Source organism: Sus scrofa, chromosome 6 (assembly GCF_000003025.6).
Source record: "Sus scrofa isolate TJ Tabasco breed Duroc chromosome 6, Sscrofa11.1, whole genome shotgun sequence".
Lineage (NCBI taxonomy): Eukaryota > Metazoa > Chordata > Mammalia > Artiodactyla > Suidae > Sus > Sus scrofa.
In genome coordinates, this window is record NC_010448.4 from 85,536,687 (window position 1) to 85,552,381 (window position 15,695).

Genomic DNA, 15,695 nt, shown 5'->3' on the forward strand with positions numbered 1-15,695 from the left:
ATGGGTGAGAGTTCTGCCAGTCAGACCAGTATCAACTAAGATTGACTTAAAATGATAAAATCACAGATGTTGAGCCAGTTAAACTGTCCAAGGTGTGTGCTTGTGTCATGCTTGTGTCACAATAGAATTTGTCAAGCCCTTGGATAGGCTGCTAGCATTACAGGGAAGTGATAAGACCCTGGAGGATGGGAATCATCTAGAAGGTAAGAGTTTAGCTTGGAAAGGACATAGTGAATTTAAAGGTGGGAGGTAGACTCAGCTCGTTTAGAAACCTCTGAGCAGGGATGGTGTGGGGGTAGTGTGGTGTATAGTGTGTCAAACATGGGATGCCTAAGTGTGCTGTAGTTAATCAAGGCCAAAAAGCACAGAATAGGGAGTTCGACCCCCAGCCTGGGAACCTCCATATGCTATGGGTGCAGCACTAAAATAGGTGAGACAAGGTGCTAGCATTTATGATCATTATTAGGAGAACTTGGGAGGGTTTGTTGGGTTTTGACTAAGCATAGCTACAAGTCTTTAAACAACGGGAGATCTGGCATTGCTGTGGTGGGTAAATGACAAGTTCAGTGGTCCTTCCCCAGCCCCCCCAGCCGCTTTCCCGCTTTTTAGGTGTACACCTTTGGCATATGGCAGTTCCCAGGCTAGGGGTCATACCAGAGCTACAGCTGCTGGCGAGGCCAGGGGTGGGACATGCAACCTCATGGTTCTACCTGGATTCCTTTCTACTGCACCACAAGGGGAATTGGGAACTCCTGTCATATCTTGATATCCATGAGAAACAGTCTTTGGAGGGTAGATGCTCAGTAAAAGGTCTAGTGTCTTTAGTACATGTTCTCAGTAGGGCTGGGTCCTAGGTGGAAAGTAATACCCATTTCCCTGATGTCCTCGTGCAGCTGAAGCAGAGCTGTCAGCAAGTATTCTAGGTCCCTCTGTGCTAATCTTAAGGTTGCAACACACCTGCTTGTATACTTTAGTCTTCTTTCTGCATGTAGGCCTATCAGTTCTAGGCTTGAGACTGCTGGGTTAATATCCACATACCACTTGAGCAGTCCCTGTGACCTTGGGCAAGCCACTTAACTTCTCTGCCTCAGTTCCCTCATGCATAGAATGAGGACTATAAAAGTACTTGAAGTTGTAGTGAGAATTAGTATTTGTAAATAGCTTAGTCTTAAGGAGTACAATGAGCTTGTGGGAAACTAGATATACAGTATCCAGTAAGTTTTATTGAATAAAGTCTACCACTATAGACAAATGACCTAACCAGGCTTAGCTCACTCAGCCCTACCTATCCAAGAGAGGAAGAAAGGGGGAGATTGAGGGATTACGATCACCCAACAAGTAGCAGAACCAGGATTTGAACCAAAGTCCAGAACCATATCATGATATACTATTAGCTTTGAGCTAGACAATGTGATAAGATGTATACATTGTTTCATCCAATATCCCATGCCAATACCTCTGTAAAGTACGTACTCTTATTTGTGAGGGAAACTGAAGTTGGAGGAGTTGAGGAACTTCCCCAAGTTAGCAAGTGGCAAAGCATGCATCTGAGCAAGGCAAATGACTACAGTGCTCCTCCTACATCGTAACATCCTGTGATGCTAAACCACCTGGTTTAAAACACAATGTTCTTGTGTTCTGCTAATTCTAGGGCATGCAGAAGTTCCTGGGCCAGGGCAGCAACAACTGCAACCCAAGCCATTGCAGTGACAGTGCTGGATCCTTAACCCATGGTGCAACAAGAGAACTCCAGTGATGTGATTATTTTTGTTGATGTCCATCTAACCCACTAGTTGAGGGATCCTCAAAAAATGGGATCATAGGACTTCCCTTCATGGCTCAGTGGTTAACGAACCCGAATAGTTTCCATGAGGATGTATGTTTGATCCCTGGCCTCATTCACTGGGTTAAGGATCTAGTATTGCAGTGAGCTGTGGTGTAGGTCAAATAATTAGCTGGGGGAGTTCCCGTCGTGGCGTAGTGGTTAACGAATCCGACTAGGAACCATGAGGTTGCGGGTTCGGTCCCTGCCCTTGCTCAGTGGGTTAACCATCCGGCGTTGCCGTGAGCTGTGATGTAGGTTGCAGACGCGGCTCGGATCCCGCGTTGCTGTGGCTCTGGCGTAGGCCGGTGGCTACAGCTCCGATTCAACCCCTGGCCTGGGAACCTCCATATGCCGTGGGAGCGGCCCAAGAAATAGCAACAACAACAACAACAAAAGACAAAAAGACAAAAAAAAAAATAATAATAATAATAATAAAAAATAATTAGCTGGGATCTGCGTCGCTGTGGCTGTGGCGTAGGCTGGCAGCTGTAGCTCCAATTAGACCTGGGAACCTCCCTATGTCGAGGGTGCAGCCCTAAAAAGCAAAAAAAAAAAAAAAAAAAAATCATGTGTATGCTTAGGACTTAGTACTGTGCTTGACACATAGCAAACACTGGTTGATGACTTTATTGTTTTCTGTATTCTCTTTCATTGATAGCGATTTTATTTGTTTATCTTTTGTCTTTTTAGAACTCCCTGATAGCTGTTTTGATCATTATTTTTTCTTCTTTTTAGTTTGGGTTTCATTTGTTCTTCTTTTCCTAGTTTCCCAAGGTAGAAACTGAGGTCACTGATTTGAGACCTTTTTTTCTAGTATAGGCATTTAAGTGTTATGCATTTCCCACAAATACTCGTTTAACAATATTCCACAAGATAAAAACAACACAGAACAAACACTATTCCACAAGTTCTACTATGTTATGTTTTCATTTAAATTCAGAACAAGATTTCACATTCCCTTTTGATTTCTTCTTTGTTCTGTGGGCCACTTAAAAGTGTGTTAGTTTTTAAATATTTCAGAGTATTCCAAAGATGTTATTGGTTTCTACTTTCATTCCATTGTGGCCTAAGTATACTCTGAATAACTAAATCCTCTAAAATTTACAGAGACGTTCTATAACCCAGCATAGCCTATCTTGGTAAATGTTTCATGTTCACTTAAAAGGAATGAGAAAGGGAGTTCCCTTTGTGGCTTAGCTGTTAACAAAACCAATTAGAATCCATGAGGATGCAGGTTTGATCCCTGGCCTCGCTCAGTGGGTTAAGGATCCGGCGTTGCTATGAGCTGTGGTGTAGGTTGTCGATGTAGCTCGGATCTGGTGTTGCTGTGGTTGTGGCATAGGCTGGCAGCTAGAGCTCTGATTTGACCCCTAGCCTGGGAACCTTTATATGCCAGGGGTGTGGCCCTAAAAGAGACAAAAAATAAATAAATAAAATTAAATATCAGAGTTCCCACCGTGGCTCAGAGGAAACAAATCTGACTAGTATCCATGAGGATGCATGTTCAATCCCTGGCCTCACTCGGTTAAGGATCTGGCGTTGCTGTGAGCTGTGGTGTAGGCCAGCGGCTACAGCTCTGATTAGACCCCTAGTCTGGGAACCTCCATATGGCACAGGTGCAGCCCTAAAAAAATATAAAAATAAATTAAATATTTCCGATTCCATCCTAGCTTCCAGCTTCTTTGTTGGCTTATTTATTAGCCATAACTTTTTTTTTTTTTTTGTCTATTTGCCTTTTCTAGGGCCACTCCCGCAGAATATGGAGGTTCCCAGGCTAGGGGTCTAATCGGAGCTGCAGCCACCAGCCTGTGCCAGAGCCACAGCAACGCAGGATCTGAGCTGAGTCTGCAACCTACACCACAGCTCACGGCACCACCAGATCCCCAACCCACTGAGCAAGGCCAGGGACCAAACCCGCAACCTCATGGTTCCTAGTCGGATTCGTTAACCACTGAGTCACGACGGGAACTCCTAGCCATAACTTTTGTTATTTTTGATTGGGGGTTGTTTCAGGATTTAGAGTATACATCTTTAACCTTCCAAAGCCTACATTCAATTATATCACTTTATACAATAATGTTACAATATATTTCTCACCCCACAGTCTTTGTTATTGTTGTCATGTACTCTACTTTTCTATACACTATAAAACCCACATTATTATTTTTGTTCAAAGAGACAATTATCTTCGTTTAAAGTTTTATAAAAGAAAAAAAATCTTACTCTTGTCTCTTCTCCACCACGCTATGTGTAGTTGAATTTGCTCCTTGCGAGGTCTTCAAACAAGGCTTTCAGCAAGCAATTCCTGGCCAAGAAACAAAAGCAGAATCATCCCATTCCCCAATGGATTCAAATGAAAACTGGTAGTAAAATCAGGTAAAACTCCCAAGAGAAAACACTGGAGAAGAACCAAGCTGGGCCTATAAGGAGTCCCACATGTATTTATGCTGTGTCAAGGTCACATACGTATCACTCAGAAAATATCACTACTATCTGAACAACTGGATGTGTTTTATTGGGAAAATAATTTTTTTTCTTTGTGCCAATGTTTCTGCTCTAGTGCTTTGGCTCAGTAATAAATACATGAGACCTTTTGTTGGAAAAAAAAAAAAGAAAAACTCTTACATATTTACCCATGTAGTTACATTTCCAGTGCTCTTCATTCCTTTGTGATTCTCATCTGGTATCACTTTCTTTCTGAGCAAAAGTTTTCCTCTCACATTTCTTCTTCTTCTTTTTTTTTTTTTTTCTTTTTCTAAGGCTGTGCCTGCGGCATATGGAAGTTCCTTAGCTAGGGGTTGACTTAGAGTTGCAGCTGCAGACTACACCATAGCCATGGCAACACTGGATCTGAACTGCCCCTGCAACCTGAGCTGCACAGCTTGAGGCAATGCTGGATCCTTAACCCACTGAGCATGGCCAGGGATCACAACCCACATCTTCATGAACACTGTGATGGATTCATGGGTTCTTAACCCACTGAGCAACAGTGGGAACTCCTAACATTTCTTTTATTATGTATCTTCTGGTGATGAATTCTTTCAGCTTTTGCATGTCAGGAAATACTTCAATTTATCTTTATGTGTGAACCTTGCTTTTCCAAGATATACTTGTCTAGATATTTTTCTGGAGTACTTTAGCAGTATAGCTGCATTGTCTTGTTTGCATTGTATCCTTTGTTTTTCTGTACACAGTGTGTTGCATTGTATCCTTATCTTGTTCCTCTGCACATAACATGTTTTTTTCTGATGTCTTTTAAGATTGCCTTTCATGGATTTTGAGCAACTGATTTTGATGTTCCTTGTTTCTTGTGCTTGGAGTTCCTTGAGCTTCTCAGATTTTGTATGAGTCAGTGTTCTCTAAAGAAAAACAACCAGTAGAATGTATGCACGTAGATAGATAGAGATTTATTTTAAGGAATTGGCTCATGTGGTTATGACAGGGGTCTAGCAGCTCAAAAATCTGTAGTGCAGGTGAGCAGGCTGGAAATTCCAGCAAGAGCTAATGTCACAGTCTTGAACCCAAAGACAGTCTTGGCAGAATTCCTTCTCCTAAAGCCTTCAACTGACTGGATAAGGCCCATCCATGTTATAAAGGGTAATCTGCTTTCCTCAAAGTCTACTGATTTATTCCTTTTTTTTTTCCCCCTTAGGGCTGAACCTATGGCATATGGACACTCCCAGGCTAGGTGTCAAATAGGAGCCAAAGCTGCTGGCCTATGCCACAGCTACAGCAACACAGGATCTGAGCAGCATCTGTAAACTACACTGCAGCTCACAGCAAGGCTGAATCCCTGACCCACTGAGCAGGGCCAGAGATTGAACCCTCGTCCTCATGGATACTCGTTGGGTTCATTACTGCTGAGCCACATGGGGAATTTCCAGAAAAGTTTTTTTTTTTTTTTGTCTTTTTTCATATGGAAGTTCCAGGCTAGGGGTTAAAATAGAGCTTTAGCTGCTGGCCTACACCACAGCCACAACAACACCAGGTCTAAGCCATGTCTATGACCTACACAACAGCTCTCGGCAACACCAGATCTTTAAACCACTGAGCAAGGCCAGGGATTGAATCCACGTCGTCATGGATTCTGGTCAGGTTTGTTACCGCTGAGCCATGATGGGAACTCCCCCCACCCCCCCTGCCCCCACCAAATTTTTTAAGTTAGTATATCTGGTGGAGTTCTCCTGGGGTGCAGCAGGTTAGGGATATGGCACCGTCACCGTAGAGGCCTGGGTCACTGCTGTGGTGCAGATTCAATCTCTGACCCAAGAACTTCCATATGCCAGGGGCTGGACCAAAAAGAAAAAAAAAATTAAAAGTATGATGTGGTATGTATATGAAATGAAATATTACTCAGCCATTTAAAAGAATGAAATAGGGAGTTCCCTGGTGGCCTAGCAGTTAAGGATCCAGGATCATCATTGCTATGGCTCGGGTCATTGCTATGGCCTGAACCGGGAGGGAATTTTTTTTCTTTTTATGGATGTACCTGCAGCATATGGAAGCTGGATCAGGGATTGAATCAGAGCTGCAGCTGGGGCCTATGCCACAGCCACGGCAACACTGGATCTGAGGCGCATCTGCAAACTACACTGTAGTTTGCGGCAATGCTGGATCCTTAACCCACTGAGCGAGGCCAGGGATCAAACCCGTATCCTCACAGAGACAACACCTGACCCTTGCTGCAGGTGTGAGCAAAAAAAAAAAAAAGAATGAAATAATGCCATTTGCAGCTACATGGATGGACCTAGAGATTATCATACCAAGAGAAGTGAAGCAAGATAATGACAAATATCAAGATATCAGGGAGTTCCACTTGTGGCACAGTGGAAATGAATCTGCCTATGAACCATGAGGTTGTGGGTTTGATCCCTGGCCTTGCTCAGTGGGTTAAGGATCCAGCATTGCCATGAGCTGTGGTATAGGTTGCAGACGTGACTCAGATCTGGAGTTGCTGTGGCTGTAATGCAGGCAGGCAGCTATAGCTCCAATTCGACCCCTAGCCCGGGAACATCCATATGCCACAGATGCGGGCCTAAAAAAATAAAATAAAAATTAGTATATCTGAAAAATACCTCATAGCACCATCTAGACTGGTGTTTGATCCAACAACTGTGCAGTATAGCCTAGCCAACTTGACACCTAAAATTAATCACAGATCTGTAGGTTTATAGTTTGAACATTTTTAAACCATTATTTTTTCATAAATTTTCTATCTTCAGTTCCTCGCTATTTTCAGAGTCTCCAATTACCTGCAAAGTATTAAAGTTATTCCACTGTTCACTAATAGTATTTTCAGTTAAACATTTTTTTTTTTTTTTTTGGAGTTCCCATCGTGGCGCAGTGGTTAACGAATCCGACTAGGAACCATGAAGTTGCAGGTTCCATCCCTGGCCTCGCTCAGTGGGTTGAGGACCCGGTGTTGCCATGAGCTGTGGTGTAGGTCGAAGACATGGCTCGGATCTTACATTGCTGTGACTGTAGCATAGGCCGGCAGCTGTAGCTCAAATTTGACCCCTAGCCTGGGAACTTCCTGTTCCATAGGCCACAGGTGGGTCCCTAAAAAGAAAAAAGAAAAAAAAAAAATCAGCTAGGTTCAGATTACAGTGTGGAGGCCAAGGGGGAAATGAGAAATTAACAGCTTGGGACATTTGTTAGAGCTCCCAGTGCAGCCCTGAAGATTTCCAAGCAGGGCAAAGTCTGACAGCTATGATTTAGGGAGACTAACTTGGGGATCTAGGTGGAATGAAAAGGAGGGGAAAAGTTGAGAGGTGGAGCAGAGGCCAGGAGGGTGGTGCTATAGACCAGAGGGACAGAAATAGAATAAGCAGAGAAGAGAGAAGAATCAGAAAAAAAAGTTAAAGTCTGAATCATTTGTACTTCTCAGAGAGCCTTAACCTTGCCTTGAAAGATGAAGGGCCTGGGGTGGGGGTGGGATGGGGCATCTAGATCCATGGGAAGTGAGCTTTATTTTGGATGTTGAGTCTTCTGGGTAGAGCCGTAGGTCTGAAACTTAGGGTGGGGGTCAGAACCAGACCAGATGGACTGCCCTCTCAGTTAAAAGATGACAGCTCAGCCCGGAGCAAGCATTCTGATCTACCACTTGTATGATGGCCCGAGCCAACTTGTTTAACAAATGTCAAGGTTTTTGTGAGGAACAGATGAACTAATGGACATGAATGAACGTGTTTCTGTAAAGTAAAATGTTCTACAAAATAGGTGACAATACTTATTTTTATAATTACATCAAGCCATGTGAATGAGTAAGATCTTGGAGGAAGAAAGCAGAGAGAGATCAGAGATCCCAGGCTTAAAACTTGGAGGAATTTCACAGTATATCATCCGTGAGTGGAGTCTGTGATGGAGGCGGAAGTCAACTTGAGGAGGTAAGAAGCCCTGAAGATGGGGAATGCCTTGGGGTGGGCTCTAGAGAAGAAATGCAGTTAGTAAATACCAAAACTATCCATCTAGAGTTCAAGTATGGGAGAATGACTTTTAGAATTAGAGTCAACGTGACATGAAGGAAATATTCTTCTACAGAGGTCACTGGCCTGACTTGGGAAACCCCCAGACACAATCAAAAGGCCTGAAAAGTCACCACAAGGAACACTTGAAATCCTGAAGAATAGTCTGTATCCATCCTGAAGGAGTGTGTTAAGGAGAGTGGGTAGTTTGCTTCCTGCCTATTTAACATTCTGGCCCCCCACCTCAATTCACACCCTCATCTTTCTTTTCTTTATTTCTTTCTTTTTTTTTTTCTCCACAACCTAATCTTTCTTACCTCATTGCTCTCCCCCACTGTTGGTTTCCCCTTCCAAGTCTATTCTCCATTTTCTTCTAAAAAAATCTGCTCATGTCACTGACCTGCTCAAATCCCTTCTGTAGTTCCCCACTGCCTAAGGTTAGAGGCTCTCTCCTTAAACACACAAGACCCTGAATCCGCGGTCTGTCTCTTCCTCTCCCGTTTTCTTTCCTGTCACTCACTCCCAGGGCACCCTCTGCCCCAGTCAGGCCTTGGCAGTTAGTTTCCCATAATGACCAAAGGCTCTCATGGCTCCCTGTCATCGCAAGGGAGGCTTCTCCTAGGAAGCCCTACACTTTCCGGCTTAGCCTGGAAAGCCTTTCTTAAGCCCCAGCTAAGTCAGATAACCCTGTGCGTACCTTTGTCATCGCCCTGAATAGTTTGGTGATAGTCTGATGTCTCTTCTTTCTCTGAGAGCCTCTTGAGAGAAGGGAAGATCAGTATCTATTTGCCCGTACAGTCCCGTCCACACCAAATCTTCCCAAACAAACTCTGATTTCAAGTGCTCTTTCTGGTTGTCAGTCCACTTGTCCCTATTTGGGGTCTCCAAAATATACACCCACTGTACCCGGGCCAGGGTGGAGGTCAAGAGCGCCCTAGCCAGAGCGCGCCACTTGCACTTCCCGGGGCGGCCGCCAGGGGCCGCCGGGCCCTTTGTTTTCTTTTCTGGCCCGGGGTCGGGGCCGGAGGCCCGCAGAGCGCATGCTCTGGGGCAGTTCTCGGCCGGGCCGGCGATCGGAGGAGTTCCTTGTGGCGGACCTGCAGCGAGGTAGGTCGTGCCCGTCACGCGCGGAGGGTCGGAGCGGAGGGTGGCGCGCAGGGCGGGCACAGCCGGGGTACCTGCGGTTGCCGGCGGGCCGGGGCCGTTGCCTGCGCGCGCCCGTGTGGCGCGGCGCCGGCCCCACGTGAAGCCGGGCGGCAGGGAGGCGCGTGTGCGGGCGCGCGGCTCCCCGGCCCCGCAGGGCGCCCGGGAGCTGGCCGGGCCCCGCCTCGACCGAGCGAGGGCCGCGCGGCCCCTTCGCCGCCGCGCGGAACAAGCCTGGCCCGCGCCAGTCGCGCGGGCGGGAGATTCAAACGGCCCGAGCGCGGCCGGCCGGGGTGCGCGCGGCCGCGGTGACCTCGCCGCCTGCGGTGCGCAGCCCCGCGCGCCTCCCTGGCCAGGGCGGCTGTCCCGGCTGGGGCTGCGTTTCCGGAGCGGGAAAGTGATTTCGTCCAGCGGTGGTTTGGAGAATGCGATTTGCGGAGTGGCGGAGGTATCCTGCCCCGCGTGGGTCTGCTTTAGGAACTCGAGGTAGGCTGCAGAGGGTCTGCGCAGGGAGCGAAATCTCAGTGTCAACAGGCATCACGGCGACGACTGTTGACCCGTCGGGAGGTGTGCTGTGAACTCCGCATCAACTCATCTGTCAGGAGATTATTTACTGGCTGTCTCCTCCGTGCTGCCCTTGCAGGGCTGGGAAACATGGTGAGAGGACCCTGTGTAGCCTTGTCAGAGCTCCTGGCCTCTCTGGGGTGACCGGTGTGGGATCACAGTTATGGTTTAGGGTGATTTTTGAAGTATGCCAGTCGAGCCGGAGCGCTGCTGCTGGCTAATAGTAACTGAGGTGCTGCAACCAAGTATGACTTGGGCACCCCAGCCTAGGTTGAGTGTATGGAGGATGGAGAGGAACTCAGTCACTCAAGCCTGCCCAGGAGGGGTCACAGGGATGGCTTTGCCGCCAAGGTGATTTGTCCAGGGTTTTGAAGGAATTGGCAGATTGAGGGTGGAGGGGTTAGGGTGATCCAGGCAGGGAACAGAGCACACGGCAAAGGCATGAAGGTGTAGGGAGTGTTGTGATCCGGGGCTACCACGGGTGTTTGAGTCTGACTGGAGCACGGGGTACAGAGAGGGGAAGAGCAAGATGATTCAGCAGTGGTTGGGTCTCAAAAGGTCTGGAGTGCAAGACCAAGGAACTCTGGGTGGGAGTGGAGGCAGGGGTGGTTTCATCCACGAAGGGCATCAGAATGGAGTCTGGAAAGATCAACCAGGAGTTCTCCATGCTGCTGTTGCAAAGGCATCCCCAGAGCCGGAATCTTGTTCAGCTTTGCAGTGTCCTCGTTGGGTGCCCTTGAGCCACCCACCCACTCCCCTTGAGCCTTATTTTCCTTAACTGTAAAATGATAGGAGGCAGGTGGTGAGGATTACTAATATCCTATAATTTCCATAAAGCTGTGGTTCTGACATCTGGTGGAAGGTGTGGCCCCGGCTCAGCTCGGTACATAAGGGGGATTCCTTGGTAAGGAGCTCCTGGATGAAGTATACCAGCTCTGTGCCTGACACGAGGCAGGAGCTTATTAGCAAATGTTTGTTGACACATGAGTCTCAGAGCTCTTGGGGACTTTTCTCACAAAGATTCTTCAGCCTTTGCATCTGGTGGGCAAGTGTCTTTCGGGTTAAGGGGGGTGGAACACAGCTGCTGTGGTCAAAGAGGGCTCTGTGTCCCTTTGAAGAAATGAGGTCACTGGGGGTCACAGCAGGCTCCTGGTAAACTGTCTAGTCTGCTGTGCCTTCATTCACCAAATGAGGAAACAGATCCAGGGGGGTACTTGGGGAAGGGGCAAAGCTTTGGTCCTGCTAGGGAGTGGTCAGCTGTCATCCCACCTCTGTTTGGCCCAGGCCACCTTCTCCTGAGCCTCCACTTTCTTATTTGTAAAGGCAGAATGATCACACCTCTGGGGGCAGGTGTGTGCATTCTAGGAGAGGCTGGTACTCCTTAGGTGCCTATTGGCGGAAGCTGACTCTGTATCTGACGAACCGTGATTATATCTCACTCTTCTACCAGACTGTAACCTCCTTGAAGATGGAAGCTGTGTTTGTTGGGGAGTGCGGGGTGCAGACAAAAACTACTACTTAGTCCCAACCCAGACATTCCCTGTGTGATTAAGAAAACACACCCATGGAGTTCCCTTATGGGTCATTGGGTTAAGATCCAATGTTGTCATCGCTGTGGCTCAGATTGCATCCCTGGCCTGGGAACTTCTGCATGCCATGGGTGCAGCCAGAAAAGAAAGAAAACATACCCAGAGCGGTTAGAGAGTCTGTCCAAATGACTGATTAGTGTAGTAGAGGATATGCAGGTGGGTAATGGGTGCAGGGCTCCACCTTTTGGGAGGTGCCCTTTCACCCCTTGTCATGCCTCTAGAATTGTTCACAACAGCACGCTGCAGTGCCTGGAGCCCCTGTTTGAGAGATGCAAATTCTCAGACTTGAAGGGAACACAGGTTTCTGAGACTTGAAAACCAGTGCTCTCTCCACCACTGCACGGAGTTGTACCCATTGTCCTTCCACACATCCTTCAGCAGATCCGTCTCTACCTGGCCCACCCTCCCAGGCCCGAGCTGCCTCCGAGTCTCCTCCCACCATCCTGTCCCTCTGAGCAGGCTTCTGCCCTCTATTTCTTGTTTTTGGCCAGGCTTCTGGGGGCTTTTGGGGTGGCCTGTCCAGGCTACCTCAAACTCTCCCTAGATCATGGCCTACTTTTAGCCAACCTGTTCTTGTTTTGTTTTTGTTTTTGGCTACGCCCACAGTATGCATTAGTTTTCAGGCCAGGGATCAAACCTGTGCTGTGGCAGTGACCTGAGCTACAGCAATGACAATGGTGGATTCTTAACCCACTGAGCCACCAGGGAGTTCCCGTTTTTTGTTTTTGCTTTTTTTTTTGGCCACCTGGTGGCCTATGGAGTTCCTGGGCCAGGGATCAGATATGAGCTTCAGTTGCAACCTGAGTTCCCAGCCAGGGATCAGATCTGAGCTTCATTTGCTGGGGATCAAACCTTCATCCCAATGCTTGAGAGTTGTCGCTGATCCTTTTGCACCACACTGGGAACTCCTGTTTTTGTTTTTAGTTATCAGATGTACCTGGTTCTATTCCTAGCTATCTTTTCTGGCTGTATGAGCATAAGCAAGAAAATTTACTTCTCTGAGCCTCAGTCCCCTCAACTGTGAAATGGGAGTGACTGTGCCTTCTTTAGGCTTTGAGAAGTTAAAGTTTGTTGGCATATAGAAAGTAAGAGCGGGAGTTCCTGTCGTGGCTCAGTGGTTAATGAATCCGACTAGGAACCATGAGGTTGCGGGTTCGATGCCTGGCCTCGCTCAGTGGTTAAGGATCCGGCGTTGCCGTGAACTGTGGTGTAGGTTGCAGGTGCAGCTCAGATCCCAAATTGCTGTGGCTCTGGTGTAGGCTGGCAGCTACAGCTCCCATTAGACCCGCAGCCTGGGAACCTCCACGTGCTGCGGGAGCAGCCCTAGAAAAGATAAACAAACAAACAAAAAACAAAACTTGTGATCTGGAGTTCCCATTGTGGCACAGCAGAAACGAATCTGACTAGTAACTATGAGGTTCCAGGTTCAATCCCTGGCCTTGCTCAGTGGGTTAAGGATCTGGTGTTGCTGTGAGCTGTGGTATAGGCCAGTGGCTGTACCTCTGATTTGACCTCTAGCCTGGGAACCTCCATATGCCTCAGGTGCGGCCCTAAAAAACAAACAAATAAAGAAAATAAAATACTTAACGATCCAAAAGTCTGTCCTAATTTCTTCCAGAGAGTGATTATGTTAGGATTGAGAGAGGGATCAGAGGTGGTTTACCAATGGAAGTGACTTTGAGAAGTTGGTCTTACCAGAGGCTAAGGAATGGGGTAGTCTAGAGATGTACATGGAGAGAATAGTAAGCAGTCTGAGATTATGTGAGAAGGGAAGGGAGGGTGTGGCAGACAAGACAGGAGGCCAAAGGTCGTGAGTATTAGACCCTGAAGGTCTTTAGCACCATGCTCAGAACTGTGGGCAGAGGGAGCCACCGAGGAGTCTGAGCAAGGAAGCAGCTTGTTTCAGGTTTGAGGTTTGTAAAGATCATGAATGACGTGTGGAATGGGATGGGAATTGAGGTGGGCAGTCGGAAGACCAGAGACAAGCTGCTGGCTTTTCCAGGGAAGAGGGAGTTCTCTGGCAGGGCAAGGCCAGGGAGTGTGGGGAGGAAGTAGGCAATGGCACCAGCTCTAGGGTCTGACCAACTTGGACAGATCTTGATTTCCTCCTCCAGTCTTGGGCAAGATACTTTACCTTTCTGGGCCTCAGTTTGCCTCACCTGCAAAGTGGGGTCAGTGTGGTTAGGTTAGCTTGCAGTGAGATGCCCCCTAATGTTGGCCCAAAACACAGGTGGCCAAGGGTCAAGTCCAAACCCACACTAACACTTCTTTTGGTTAATGACCCATGACACCACGTACCTCATATAGCCTTTATTTTCCTGTCTCCACTGCAGGCCTTGCCCACAGGTCAGTCCAGTAACAGTACCAGCTCTTTTTCCTGTTTTTTTTTTTTTTTTTTTTCACTTTCGTTATATTTTTCCATGCTACTACACAGGAGCCCCTCCCCTCCACAGCCGACTGTTGCAAGTCATTCTAATGAACTGACAGGAAATATGCCTTTGGCAGGACAGGGCCCTGGACACAGTGAACTGGCTACCCCTTGTACCAGGGGTACAAGCTGTTTACCTGAAACAGTGGACACCTGTTATATCCCATACCTCTTAACCCATCCAGCTCTGCCTACTTAACATCCCTTCCTGGTTGGCTCCACGCACTTCGCCCTTTACGCAAGTGCTTGGTAGAATGGACCTCTCAGGTTCTCCTCTTGTTTGCCCCAGTGTTCTCCATCTCAGTAGCTGGAAGTGTACCATCTGCCTTTTCACTTAAACCAAAGGCTGGGAGTCGTTGGCTTTGGTCAGGTTCATAGGGGAATCAGATAGGCCTGCCCAGGACCCCCCTGGATTCCTTAAGATGAAAAAGTCATTCTGGGTTCCTCCTTCACCCTCATCCCCCACATCTAATCTGGCAAATCAAACCTGTCTCCTAAATTAATCTGTTTTGTCTTCTTTTCTCTCTTGCCTCAGACCAAATCATGCCACTGATTTCTCTCGTGTGGTCGCCTGCGGTCGCCTCCTCTTCCAATCCTCTCCATTTTCTTTTCAGTAACTGTAACAATCATTGACATTTTTCCATGGAGTTCCTGGGTGGCTCAGTGGGTTAAGGATCTAGCGGTGTCACTGCAGCGGCCCTGGTAGCTGCTGTTGTGCAGGTTCAATCCCTGCCTGGGAACTCCTGCATGCCACAGGTATGGCCAAAAAAAGAGACATTTTTTCTTAAAACTTTTCTGTTTTCCCTACAAGGCCTTGTATGATCCAGCCCCTGCTGCCCTTGTGCCACCCTTGTGTCCAGCTACAGCCCCGCTGGCCTCCTCAGGTTCCTAAGCTCATCACATGCTCTTGTCCCTGTCTCTTGTCCTTGTCTTCCCCTGCTGGCTTTCTCTTGGTAGTATTTTAAGTTTTAGTCCAAATGTCACCTATCTGACCTGTATCTCTGCCCCTACTCTAGTTATTCTCTTTTTTTTTTTTTAATTGTGGTAATAGGAGTTCCCATGGTGGCACAGCAGAAACGAATCCAACTGGTTGTCGGTTTGATCCCTGGCCTCACTCAGTGGGTTAAGGATCAGGTGTTGCCAGGAGCTGTGGTGTAGGTTGCAGACGTGGCTCGGATCCCGCGTTGCTGTGGCTCTGGCGTAGGCTGGCAGCTGTAGCTCCAATTCGACCCTTAGCCTGGGAACCTCCGTATGCCTAGGGTGCAGCCCTTTAAAAAAAAAAAAAGTGGTAATATATACAGAACCTGAAATTTGCCATTTTAACCACTTTTAATTGTACATAGTTTAGTGGTATTAGGTACATTTACATTGTTGTGTCCCAAATATATTCCCTATGACATCATGTTGCCTATCCTTCACACAGTTATTACCATCTGTAATAATTGTGTGTGTGTGTTTCTTTCCCACTGGAATGTAAGCTCCATGAGGACAGGGAGAAGGGTAGTTTCCTTTTTCCTTGCTACACCTGGCCCCAAACCAAGCATTGGTAATAGGTGCTCCTAGAATGAATAAGTGCTGCCATGTATTGAGTATTTACTGTATGCTTGGCACTGCAAAGTCCTTTACAAATTTTTTTTTTTTTTTTTTTTTTTTTTGTGGCATATAGAGGTTCGCAGGCTAGG

At 47.3% G+C, this 15,695-nt stretch overlaps 1 protein-coding gene and 1 pseudogene across 8 annotated transcripts in view; both read left to right on the plus strand.

Moving 5' to 3' along the window:
* On the plus strand, positions 1-4,589 carry LOC110261391 (annotated as a pseudogene).
* RCC1 (regulator of chromosome condensation 1) overlaps positions 4,080-15,695 on the plus strand; it is a 25,104-nt gene continuing 13,488 nt past the window's right edge. Inside the window, exons 1-2 of one of the 8 annotated variants that reach the window (XM_005665141.3) lie at positions 4,080-4,201; positions 8,077-8,211. Coding sequence is in view for 2 of the 8 variants with exons in the window: in XM_021095669.1 (XP_020951328.1) it covers positions 14,761-14,769 (9 nt within the window). In the remaining 6 variants the exon portion in view is untranslated. Of the gene's footprint in view, positions 4,202-8,076; positions 8,212-9,281; positions 9,397-9,783; positions 9,919-14,548; positions 14,770-15,695 lie in introns of those variants that run through there. The other 7 variants (XM_021095669.1, XM_021095671.1, XM_021095670.1 and 4 more) reach the window with 7 other exon arrangements.